Genomic DNA, 13,905 nt, shown 5'->3' on the forward strand with positions numbered 1-13,905 from the left:
TGACATTCCAAGATACTAGTATGATTATAAAAGGATTTTTGGTTCCATTGACCAGCAGATAGCTAAGAACATAGAGGTGAAAATGAAGAAACTTGAGCGGGACTTGGTAGACTATAAGAACGGAGCAGCTTATCTGCAACCCTGTTCTCCACCACAGAAGAATTTGATTGGATATCTGTCAATATTGGGTACCACTAGTAACAACGTGAACGATAACGGCTCAACGTCATTGACCCATAGCTACCTTCTGAGTAACATGGAAGGTAATGGCAACCAGCTATCAGAATCATTTGTTAATAATACGAACAGATAATTACATTCCAAAAACCAGCAGTCAAACAAACCACAGGTTTTTCACCACGATTTGAGTCAGAATCAGAAACAAGCATACAACACCAGAGGGGCGAACAAGAGCTACACCAACGAGAAGAGGTAATGAATCTTATTGGTGATGTTTTTGAGAAGAATGAAGAGAACTGTAAAATTTTAGTTAATGGGACTGGATATTTTAAAATTTTTAACTTTTCTAGTTATGAAATTGACCATGTTTTAGTAGAGCTTTTTGCTAAATTCCTCACTTTTGTTCCATGAACTCGTTTTAACTTACTGTTGACTCTTGTGGATTTAAAAATGTTTATACGTAAATTGAATTTGAAGTTTATGTATGGTAAAGATGTAGTAGAAAGGAAAGACTTAAGAATATTAAGTACCTTCAACCCTCCTGCACACCCTTTGTTCACTTTACTTTGTGTGAGCATGATATTAAGGATTTAGCTAAGCAACATACACAGTATGAACATATTAATATTAGCAAATGTGAACAACTGGCATTGAACAACTTGAGATATTTACCTTTATGGGTGTGTAAACCAGATAAAGGTGGTGGGATGGTCGTAATGGACATCACTGATTACAATGTAAGAATGGAAAAGGTGTTGAATAGTGTTTTATATATAGAAAAGTGAGTATTATTGAAATGAATAGGGCTTACAGAAACATCAATTCCTATTTGAATGACTTGTTTATTCACGGTGTAATAGCCAAGTCTACGCTCAACTACCTTACCATATTATCACCTAGGGTTCATTCTCTTTTTGTTCCACACACCTTCTTGAACCACAAGTTAAGCACAAAAAAACACAAATCCAAGCACTTTTACCCAGTATTCCTTTCTTTTCTTTATTAGCTCTCGATCTGGTACCTCGGCCTTTCGCCTTCAAGGATCACAAAAAGTGTATGCTTCACACATCTTTTTATACATATGCATACACATTCAGAAGCAATTAGCACAAACAGCTTGTCCAATTATACAATTATTCAATTTTAATAATTAAATCAACATTACATCAAATTCAACACATTTTACTGAAAATATTAATAGCAATAATATTCATAAATATATCTATTTTTATACATATATTATCTAATAAATTCATATATAAATTTTTAAATGATATATCATATTACAAAAAGCTTTTTTATTAATAACAAAATTAATGTGAACAAGAATAAATTATTTTACTATTATTTTTTATTTTTTATTATTTTCTTTTATTTCCTATTTTAATCAGATCTAAATAGCCAGTTCTAAATTAAGTCCAAAAGGCTTTAGAGTTCCAAATTTTAAAATCATCTTTGTCTCTAGTTCAAGTAACTTATAGAGATAATCATTCCCTCCCATGGAAAAAGGTTTACCCAAAACACAAAATTTAAGACAATCAGGGGAACTACCATGTTTTTGAACAAAATGTTGGGCCACAGGACTACTTTCATTATGATTTCTAATGTCTCTTAGATGCTCTAACACATGAATTCTCACCATTCTTTTTGTTTGCCCAATATACCAAATGTTTAAACATGAACAAAATGCATACACTACCCCTATAGATTTACAATTGAAATGAAATTTAGGATTAAAAGAAACACCATTGATAGTATTCACATTTCTTTCTCTATTACATAAACTACAATACCCACATGGAAATGTGCCAAAGGTCATGTTACCAATTTCATTCCCTTTCAAAAAGTTGAAATGTAATAACTCTTTTAGATTTTTTCCCCTTTTGTAAGAGAAAGTAATATGCTCTGGGAATAAATGGCCAATGTTATCATCTTCTTTAATTAAATACCAATATTTCATTACTATTCTCCTTATTTCATCTGAAAGAAGAGAAAATTTAGTTACAAAAAACAATTTTCTTTGATCAGTATCTTCAATACATTTTTAGCTACCACTTTTTCCTTAGTGTATTTTCTTGTGGCTACATGGCCCCTCATAAATCTCCCGAAGAACTTTCTTTTTACACTTTAATAATTCTTCTTTATCATAACCTCTCTCACTTAATCTCATCTCCACATTATTCAATTCATTTTCTCTCTCTCCTAAATCACTAGTGTGATCTAATATTCTTTGAAATTCACCTAAGGGTAGCGACCGTAGTAAATGTCCCAGATGCATGCTAGTAGCATGTAGAAACATATTTACTGCAGTATTTTTCTTAAAAGGTCTAAAACCTATTTGATCTATGTCACTATATAGCGTCACATCCAGAAAATTAATTTTCTCCCTACTAAAGTCATACGCAAAAGTTAATCCATGTTCATTTCTATTTAAAGTCTCAAAAAAAAATAAAGAAATTCATTAATTTCACCCTTACAAATCATAAACAAATCATCAATAAAATGTTTATATAACGTTATTCTTATAAAAAGAAGTAGGGTAAATAAATTTCCTTTCAAAAAATCCCATATAAATGATAGCATATGAGGGTGCAAAAGCAGCCCCCATAGCTGTCCCCTTTAACTGCAAATAAAATTCATTGTTGAAACTAAAGTAGTTGTGAGTTAGACAAAATTCCAAGACATTAATTATATACGTAGTCCTGGGTCCATCTCCTAACATTTCCATTACTGCTTCCAAGCCCCATCTTGTACTGATATTCGTATAAAGTGATTTTACATCAATTGTCACCCAATAATAATCTTGGCACCACTTCACCTGGGAAATTGCCTCTAGCAGTTCTTGTGTATTGACAATGTGTGCTGTTACCTTATTCAGATATTTCTTTATGTGAAAATCCAAAAAAGTATTAACATTACTCAAAAGCGAGCCTATGCCCGATACTATCGGTCTACCCGGAGGTTTTTCAAGACACTTGTGTATTTTTGGTAGGGCATAGAAGATAGGAGTTCTAGGTTTCTTAATGAACAGTTTAGTTAAGTCCTTCCTATCAAAAAATCTAAGATGTTCCCCTCGCTCCAATAGTGCTAACAATTCATTATTAAATTCTAGTGTTGGGTCCTTTCTTAATCGCTTATATTCAAGACTGTTCCTTCTCTTTTTGGTTTACCCAAGTTACATAAGTGTATTTCTGATCCACAGATGAGAGCATTAGCCAATGCTAGGTCATCTATTAATTATGCTAACGGAAAATATGTGGACAATATTTTAAAGAAATATGTTATAAAGGAAAGTCAGATATGTAAAGACTCTTGGTCTGTTTTAACGGCCATTAACCAAAGGAGTTTTGAGAGGGAAGTTAACTTTTTTAACTACTGATGTGGTAGATTTAGATTTTTCAATTCCACACACTTTGGGTGTTGAATGGGTTGTAGAAAGGATGACGTACCATGGAGCCCCCGACAATGAAGTGAGGATTGTCAAGGAACTTTTAGATATTATACTTACGAGTAATCTTGTCATGTTTGATGGTGAAATTTATTTACAACAGGTGGGGGTTGCGATGGGGTCCCCATGTGGGACTAGTGTGGCCAATTTAGTTATGGCCCACTGGGAATCCCATTATATGTTTAACAACACAGACATCATGCAATCTGTTTTTATATAAGGTTCCTAGATGATGCGTTCATTTTATTTAGGGGGGAATGGAGTATCAGCAAATGAAACTCAACTACAACTTTTTTAGGGTTTACCAGTTCCTTTAAAGAAGACAGCATTTCTTATTTAGATGTATGGTTAGTGAAGGACAACCTATTAGCTTGTTATTCAGCCAGTATACATGGTAAGGAAACATTCCAACACTATGCTGCATTTTACTAGTTGCCACCCCTACACCAAAAGAGATCAGTGGTGAAGGGGCAGTTGGTTCGTGCTGCAAGGATGATCACTAAGGAAGCTCAGTTTATAGATGAGTGTGACCTGTTAAAACAGATGTATATGAATGGAGAATACCCTGAAAGATTTGTTGGAGAAATTGTGGTAGAAGTTTTAGAGAAAAGGAGGAGAGGGATTTATAAACCTATTTTGTGTCTTCCAGGTGAATTGTCAGTGGTAGATAGCAGTAATAGAAATGTAGTCCCTGCTTTGGGTAGAAATACGGTTGGCACTCTCCAATCAAAGGATTTTGCCTCGAGTTTTGTCACGCAATATAGTACTGATGCTTACAAAATAGTGGATATTTTGTCTAAGAATTGGATGGTTCTTTCAATAGAAGAAGAAACTGTTGATAAAATAGGCCATAACCCATTGGATATTTTCAAGAGCCGTAGGAATCTGAAATCTTTAGTGGAATTCCCTAGACAGATTTATGCACGTACCCCTGGCATGTATAAGTGCGAGGCTTGTAACTATTGTAGATATATAGCGTTGGCTATACATTTACTATTCGGGATAGGTCTTCTATTGTCAACGTTAGGTACAATTGTAATACTAGGTCTGTGATATATCTTGCCCAATGCCAGTTATGCCCATGCTTTTATGTTGGTAAGACCGACAGAAAGTTGAAAGAGAGGGTCTATGAACATGTTTATAGCATTGCTAAAGGAAGGAATGAAAATGCATTGGCTAGACATTGTAATAGTAGACCGGGGCATTCTTTTTCATTTAGGGTGATAGCCCAGAATTTGATGGGCAACAGGGGTGGTGCTTTAGGTTTACTATTAGAGAAAAAAGAAGTATTATGGCAGTTTAGCCTGGATTCTAGTAGGAAATCGGGTCTAAATGAGGTGATCTCCATTTCTTGTATTCTTAAGTTGAGAAGCCTTAGCAGATAATACATAGATATGTAAAAAAGTTTTTTTATAAAAGTGTTTTATATTAGTTTAACATTTATATTTATAAGGGTTATGAGTAGTACCCACTTTTCATGTCTTGGTTTTCTAGGTTAAGTTTTTATGACAAGTAAGGTTTTTCATAAAATCTTGTTTTTAAAAAAATGTTCAACTTTAAGTACAAGGTTTAGGGTATTGTATTGTTATATAACTTTAATGTTTTAATTGATGTTAATTGAACAATGTGTTTGATAGGCTGATGTAGTTTTGGAGGGAAAAGTTTTTAATTTAAACTTGGTGCTTGTTTTGTATGAGTTTGTCTGAAGAAGTCTGGTGAATCGACCAGACGAAAAGCACTTTACATTACCTTTTGTGCTGTTTGGAGTTTATTAAAACTTTTATTGGATTCATTACCTCGGGATGTGTTCTTAAGCAGTTTGTGTTGTCGCTGTGTCTGCCTTTGTTCATTTCTTTGAAAAGGTTACAGAGACTGCGGACAGTTGTCACTCTATTCAAGCTGCAAATCTCAACCTTATCTAGGCTTTTGACACTATCCCTCAAGCTGGTATCACTGAAAAAAAACAAAACAAAATGTAATCCCCTGCATGGCCCATCTGATTGCAAACTGTGAAAGTTGTTAGTATCCCCAGTAAATGTAAAACTGCAGCTAAAAGGGAACTCATGAATCAGTTATGGGTCCTCTCCTTTTTGTTATTTGTTTTGCAGGCATCCAAGCTAATATCCGAGAAGTGTGGTTGGCCAAGTTTGCTGATGACTGCAATCTGGGTACTATTATCTACTGATAATAAATAGTTGCTGCAATGGCTGGAATATGCACATACTGGCTATATCAAAAACAGTCTAAAAATAAATACAAAAAAAATGCAGCATAGAAGCATTTAGAAAAAAATGCTGCTCCCATTCAATAGGTTATAAAAACTACTACTCCTAAAACAGACACGGTCATAAGAGAAATGTGGACAACTCTTGCTATCGCATTCAATCATCATGTTTCCATCATGGCTACGAAATCCTTCTGTATTGTCCAGTTTACTTTCAAGGAATATTCTCAAGATCCAAAGATGTCATTAATACTGCTATGCTCTTCTCTTATCATACTCATCATCAAATGGAATGCCACCTTTGGTATGTACAAATCCAGGCATATCACTAAACTGGAAAGGCCCCAAAGACTCCTAACAAAGACAATTAAAGCACCTTACTTACTTCCTGAGAGATTAACATGACTTTCCTTATGCTCAGTAAACTGCCAGTACCTCTGAAGCAAACTATGTCTTGCATTTTAAGTCATGAAAGACTCAATCCTATTTGACATCCTATTTCTTTGCAAAACACAGGTCTCTGCAAACATTCACACTGGAGAACTAAATACCAGTGTATAAGCACAACGCAGTGGAGGGACAGGATCTGAGCTCTATGTAATGCCAGCGTACAGAAAAAGTTATCTCTACAGATCAAACCACCGTCTACAAGCCAAAGTGCTACTTTGTCAAAGGCAAGTCTTGAAGAGTGGATGGGTAGAGATAAACTTACGCCCTGCAATTTTGAGAGGTTAGCACTATTAAATATTCAAAAATGGTGGCAACAACTTTTCTAAGTCCATCTACTTAAAGGTGCATATGGTTAGGCATTAAATGGTCCTTCTGAATGATTGCCTCATCCTTGTCAATTTCTACATACTGCATAGGGCTATATGGCATGCAGTTCATACACCATAGCAGCCTTACACAGCTGCACACTATGCTTATAATATTCACTCAAGGGGATTTACAAGATTAATGTTTTTTGCTTTTTGGTTTTTACTGTTATACTTAATGTTACAATTAAGATTTGCATTTGGCTCAAGTACCACTTAATCTTTAATACTTGCAACAACATCACCAAGAAAATACAGTAGATATTGCAATAAATTGCAGGAGGAGTCATTACTGGGCACATTGCGGGTGCTGCAAAGGGCACTTGGCTGACATCAAAGATTGAAACAATACTAATTTCATGAGCTTTAATCATACTTTGACTTAGGAATGGGGTACATTCTCATCATGGTATTAGAAACCCAAAAGATTTGGAGAAATTAGAATAGATATGATTTGGTGTAGAAGGTCTAACACAGGTTACATCACAGCATGATGGAGTGAGTCCCCAAAGTAAGGAGAAACAGGAAGATCAGGAGACATCTGAAGAAGAAATATGGACATGGCAAAGAAAAAACCATTACTATCAGCCTTGTATCTTGTTGCTGGCGTTTTTTACATAAGTTTGTGTGCGAAGGAAGAGACCGTGGGTCTATATATTGTATTTTTTCACTGCTCGAGTCCAGGGGATCTGCATTGGCCATATTGGTGAAAGAAAAAGATTAAATATGGTGTAATATTTATGCAAAGGAGAAAGCAAAACTAACCAATACAAAAAGAGAAGCACCAAAGATATTTAAAGAGAAATACAGGCAAAGGAATCCGGACATGAAAAACTTTACAATACAAAAATAAGAAAAAAAAAAAGTAGTAAAGGAGATTAGTACTGGAGAAGTTAAAGAAACACAAACTGAGGTTGTGGAGTACCAGCAGAGTGAAGGATTCAGTGTAGAAAATCTAATGTATAAAGCACCACAACAGGATAGAGCAATGGATATCCAAATTAAGGGGAAACCAGTGAACAGGAAGCAATTGGTCAGGTGCCATGTCAAGATATTTTGGAGCCTTCCACAGGAAACCAGTATAAAAATTCACTTGAAGCTAGACAGCAAAGAAAGGAACAGGAAACTGGAAACATGATGGGAATAACAAAATGCAATGCGAAAAATCCACCACCTAGAAATAGTTTGTTTTTTGACACGCTTGCCCTGCGAACTCAAAGCAAAAGAAACAAACAACTGCTGAGACTGCCTGCTAAAAAACTTAGTCTTAACCCAAATAATAACGTAATTGCCTGTGCATCTAAATAAAATCTTTTCCCTTTATTTTGGGGAGGGTATAAAAAAGTAGGCAAATGAATAGTTTGGCTTAAAGCCACACCAGAAAACCACACAACAGGCATAAAGGAAGGATTAGTGCGTGTGATACCTATCATATGGAAAAAAAAAGGCAAGGCTCTGCCATAAGACCTGCAACTGAACACCTTCTTGCCCAGAAGTTATATTAACAGAAAACAGTCTTCCATGACCGTGTTTCAATTCACTTGGCTGCAGGCTGCAGGCTCAAAAAGAGTAAGTTTTTCCAACACAAAATTGAGATCCCAAGCAGGGGTAGGGCTCTCTTTATTGGGGTCTTATATTCTTTGCCCTCTAAACTGCTTAAAACAGACAAAAGGAAAAGAATGTGCAAAACAATGGTGAGTCAAGTGAGCACAAAATTGCTGCAGCGAATGATAATGGAAGAAGAGGGACAAACCTTTGTCCAATAACTCAGTAAAGATAGCCACACTCAAATTAGGCTCAGCATCCAAAATCCTTGTCTTAACATGCTCAGCAATTCTGATCCCTCCTCAACCAGGCATGCCGAGGGAAAGAACAGAACTAGCAGCCACCCCTCGGGAGGAGGCCACAACATCAAAACCAAACCACGAATGCTTACCTTACATTCAGACACATGAACCAAATCAACAACTCTTACAACTCCACACCTCGGCACCCAAGCATCCCAAAGCATCATTTCAGATTTGAAATGAGATAAGGAGATAATTTTGCATGTGAAACTGACAATTCAACTGACAATTCAACGCCTCATGGGAAATATACACTTTCACCCCACTCCAAAGCCCCCGCCTCCTTATCAGGTGGAACAGGATTTTTTAACCAACAGGAGCTTTTTACCACCACCCCCTGAGAAAATCTTTCTGGGTCCGCCCTGAATAAACAAATAAGCCTTATGAGCTTCAGGCCCCCTATAGTACCTGTCCCGGGTAGGAGCAGGAGGCAAAGTCCCAATACTGTGATGCAGTCAATGCTGAGGAGTGATAGGCCAATGAGTTCCCATATGGCAGAGCAATGGATGGCACAGGATGAAATTGAAGAGACGGTGTCACAGGAAGATGCTACAGAACTTTCTATAGAATGCCAACAGGAAATAGAAAACAAGGTAAGTGCTCTCAGTTTGGAAGAAAATTAGCTAAGAGAAGAGTAGCTTGATTTAATAGACATGGATAGATATATTAAGATCATTGAGAGAAATAGATTGTGAAAGGTCAATAAAACCCAAAAAGTCAGAAGTCTGATAAAACAAATGAATACAGTAATTAGGACTGTCCATAGAGAGCCATGTGGTATAACAGAAGTAAACAGGATATATTGCTGTGCTGCTAAATTAATAATTGATATAGTTCTTCCACAAGAACACAGGGTAACAAGGGAAAAGAAGGGGAGAAATCGAATATCATCATGGAAGTATCGAATAGAGAAAACTATAAAGCAATTATGACAAGAAGTGTCACTGTTAGAAGACTATAGAAGAGGGAATAGATAAACAAAAATACTAAGAAAGATAGATGTGATAAAAGCAATGCACAGTATTATAACAAACCAGGATCTATCATGCACTATCACAAATAAACTAAAAGATGCACAGACAAATATAAAGGAAAAGTACAAAATAAGCAATTTACTGATGACTCAAAAAAGTTTTATAGAGAATTGGGAAACAAAGTAAAAGGAAGCGAAAAGGAAGCGAAAGACCGCCAAAAAAAAAAAAAAAAAAAAAAAAGAGGAAACGGATACATTTTGGAGAAGTATCTATGAAGATCCTGTGGAACATAACAAAGATGCCAAATGGATAGAAGAAGTAAAAGAACAAATGAGACGTTTAAAGGTGCAGGATATGAAATGGGATGAAGTAAACACCAGAGAGATTAAACAAAGTGAAGAAAAGCCTCTAATTGGAAAACTCCAGGCCCAGATGCAGTACCTGCACCAAGATTTAGCCATGAGTAAGAGCTATTTATATGCGCACCCCTGGCTAATGACAGGCAAAACAATGCTCCTACAGTAGATACTGCAATAAATTGCAGGAGGAGTCATTACTGGGCACATTGCGGGTGCTGTGAAGGGCACTTTTGGCTGACATCAAAGATTGAAACGATACTAATTTCATGAACTTTAATCGTACTTTGACTTAGGAATGGAGTCCATTCCTGTCACAGTATTAAAAACCCAAACGATTTGGGGAAATTAAAAAGACCCATGTAATTATAAAAGTAAAAAATTCAAATGTGGGGCAGGTTATATCAAAAAGCTAAATACACTGTGCATGTAACACACTCATATCCACAATGTCCAGCATGCCATCTTCATGTATAATTACCTCTATTTTCTCTGGAACAGTAATTAGGACAGCTGCAACTAGTGAGCCTGCAGAAGCACCTGCACATGCCTTTACAGCTTTGAGCAGGCTCTTGCCATGTCTGAAGAGGGCAGACGCTGCCCCCAAGTGGTATATCCCCAAGAATCCACAAGCAGCGAAGGACAGGTTCATGTGGCTCATTATACCTGTAAAACAAAGTACTGTTAAAGTCATGCTATATTCTCTAAATACAAAATTGTCTTTGGTATTGCTTAATTTTTGTAACTTCTAAGCTCTTTATGGTGATTTCACTAAATCAATACACACACGTAGTCAAATCCCACACAAAATAAAATTTTCAATCATGCAGGAAGAAACCATTACTCAGATTTATATATTAGATATTGGACTGATAAAAAATTAGACTTGTAAGCATGCATGAAAATAACCACAGGCACCATAAACATATTTCAATCGTTATTTTGACATTAAATGAATTACTGACATCACAGTTATAGTCATTGCAAAAAGGCAAAATACTATTAACCATACAGGTTTGGAATTTAAAATCAAATTGGGGCAATTAATAGAACAAGACAAATGCTGCAGGAGCACTGCTGCATATCACAAACTACATACAAGTCATGAATACATGCAAAGTATTTCAGTGTTTATCAATATCTCCATTGTAACAAAATAATCACGCCAAACTAGTTTCATCTCAGAGTACACCTGATATGACTAATGGAAAAGTGGTCAGGCTAAAGAAGAAAATTAGGAGATAGAATAAGGGAGAAAAATGTTAGACAGCATACTAGGGATAGAAGTTTGTATAAGATACAGAAGAAATAGGAAGTTACATTGATGAGAGATAACTGAGAGAGGAAACAGCATGAACAAGAAGGCAAGGGATCAAGATGATCTGTTGAGAAATGTATTTACATACATGCTTTAAAGAATTTTTTAAAGTATTTATACTTTTTAAAAAATCTTCAAAATACTTATATTTTTAGGGATATGTACAGCTTTAAGAATCAATTAGTAAAAGCATGTGACGTTTGTGGTATAACATATATAAACTTTGGTAATTTTAAATCAAAGTGTTCTGATGAAGTCCAGATGAAAATGATGGCTGAAAGCGCTTAACCATTTTTCTTGTTTCATTTAATAAATGTGGTTGGTGGTACATTTTGGGAATTATCTTTCTTGGTTCTGTCTGCACTAATGATCCCTGTCAGCCTCAACCCTGGCACAGCAAATCCAAGGAAGACTAGGAGGGGTAGGTAGACCTGACATAGGATACAGACACCAGGAAGACCTGATAGCTGGCTGCATGACAGCGAAAAAAGTTTGTTTGTTGTAAAAATTGCATTATATCCTTTATGCATAATTTCAAACCACTATAACTTTCCCATTCTGTTTTTATTTGTACTTTCTCTAGAACATACCCATAGCTGGAAAATGGTCTTTGTCCCAGTCTACATAGCTTAAATAAAACTAAACTGTGAATGGCCTTTGATCCAATCCACCTACTTTAAATAAAATACAATAGGTTCATAGATTGGTACTGAGCTATCTGCCCGAAGGCATATATTAGCCCAGCCACGTTGTGTGGTATTCACCGCCCCTTTAGTAGTTCCCTAGACCCTTGTACTAGCAGCTAGTACCCTTGGCACCTATCTAGTAGTGCTGTTGGTGTGATCCCTGGTGTGAACTTTCTGTTACCCATTCACTCATCAAGGTTCCTCTTGAAGAGTGATAGTGAGGGGCTCTGTCTTATGTAGATTGGGACCCTGTTCCATAGTAAGGGAAGTCTCTGTGAAGGGAATCTATCCCTCCAGCATGTTCCATGCATTGTTGTGTTGAGGTTTATATCCCTAGAGTGTGTAGCTCGAGTAGATTTGGTTTTGCTAAGATGGAGCATGTTCAACAATTCTGGGTTGGACATGGCTCTGTACGTTAGACAGAGATCGCCTCTGAGAATGCGGTATGCAACAGAGAACAGTCTTAGCTTTTTCAATCGTGCTGCATAGGGCAACTGTTTGAGGCCAGTAATTCTCTTGGTTAGGTACCTCTGTGGTCTCTCCAGCTGCTGGAGATGTCTAGCCAGGTACATTTCAATTGGAGCATTGTACTCAATAATGGGTCTGATGAGGGAAGAGTAGAGGGGCACCATTACATCCTTAGATCTTGATGCGAACCCTTTCATGATCAGATGGGTCACACAGAAGGATTTTCTAACCACTTTGGCAACATGGTTATCAAAGGAAAGCTGGCTATCTACTTGGGTCCCTAGATCCCTTATTTCTTCTTCAGATTTCAGGGGATTACCTCCTATGTTGTAGTTTGCGGGTACTCTGTTTTTTCCAAAGGGGATTACTACACATTTTTTTGCATTTAGCTTGAGACCATGGCTTTGACACCATGCATCAGTCTCATTTAGGACCTCCTGGAGGATCTCCATGTCGGCCGGAGATACTATTAGAACACCCAGTTTGCAGTCATCCGCAAACTTAGTCAGCCACAGCCCTTCTTTGCTTGCCTGTACTTCTGAGAAGCATATGCCAAACAGGAGGGGCCCCAGGACAGAGCCCTGAGGCACACCACTCATTACTGGTCTGGATACGGACATAGATCCCGCTACTCTTACTTTATGGGATCTGTCTGAGAGCCAGTTTGCGATCCATCCTGTGACGTAAGGGTTTATGCCCAGGCTGATGAGCTTATCAATAATACCCGAATGGGGAATGGTGTCAAATGCTTTAGCAAGGTCAAGGTAAGCAGTGTGTACCTCCTTTCCCTTATCTGTAGCCTGTTGTCTCAAAGAAATCCACCAGGTTCAGGAGGCATGATCTGCCCTTGACGAAGCCTAACTGTGTGGGGTCCAGCGAATGGAGGTTCCCAATCTCTCCATTTATGAGTGCCATAATGATTCGCTCCATAGCCTTACAGATCAGACTGGTCAGGCTTATTAGTCAGTAGTTCCCAGGGTCAGTTGTGGCCCCACCATTGTGTAGCGGGACCACCGTTGCCATGTGCCATTCTCTGGGCACATATTCTGTGGAGAGGCTTAGACTGAACAGGGTATTAAGATGCGGGGTTAATTCCTTTTGGAATGACACAGCCTGGGACACCATCTGGTACCACGGAGGCAGTGTTTTTAGCTTTAGATAGAGCCTTGTTAACCAACGTATCAGTAATAATTGGACTTACACAATCCCCTCGAATGGTAATAGGCCCTGTAGGTGGTGGTGGGGGGGGGTGTTTGCACTGAACCTGTCAGCCAAGATGTTGGCAATGTCAGAAGGGTCAGTGTATTTTGTTCCATTTTGTACTAACTCAGAAAAGACCTGAGCGTTGCCATTTAGGTTTTTGACGTAGCCATAGAAGGCCTTATGGTTATCCTTGGCATCCTTGGCAACTTTCTTTTCAAAATTAGCTTTAGTTGACTTGATGAGGGCCCTCAATTTCTTACTAATGCTGATCAGGGATGATTTTTCTACTTGAGATTTGGACTTTTTTGTATAAGTCTTATAAGTCTCCTCCTTTTATTGTAAAGTTTACTTATGGCCGGGGTCCACCAGACTGGTTTCTTCTTTTT

General features: G+C 37.3%; 1 protein-coding gene across 1 annotated transcript in view; it reads right to left on the reverse strand.

Annotated features, from left to right (window-relative positions):
* PNPLA4 (patatin like phospholipase domain containing 4) overlaps window positions 1-13,905 on the reverse strand; it is a 385,692-nt gene that overhangs the window by 245,527 nt on the left and 126,260 nt on the right. The window contains exon 2 of the mRNA XM_044072459.1: window positions 10,326-10,510. Coding sequence (XP_043928394.1) covers window positions 10,326-10,505 — 180 coding nt within the window. The 5' untranslated portion in view covers window positions 10,506-10,510. The remainder of the gene's footprint in view (window positions 1-10,325; window positions 10,511-13,905) is intronic.

Source organism: Protopterus annectens, chromosome 5.part0 (genome assembly GCF_019279795.1).
Source record: "Protopterus annectens isolate FY-2018-M chromosome 5.part0, PAN1.0, whole genome shotgun sequence".
Classification (NCBI taxonomy): Eukaryota; Metazoa; Chordata; order Ceratodontiformes; family Protopteridae; genus Protopterus; species Protopterus annectens.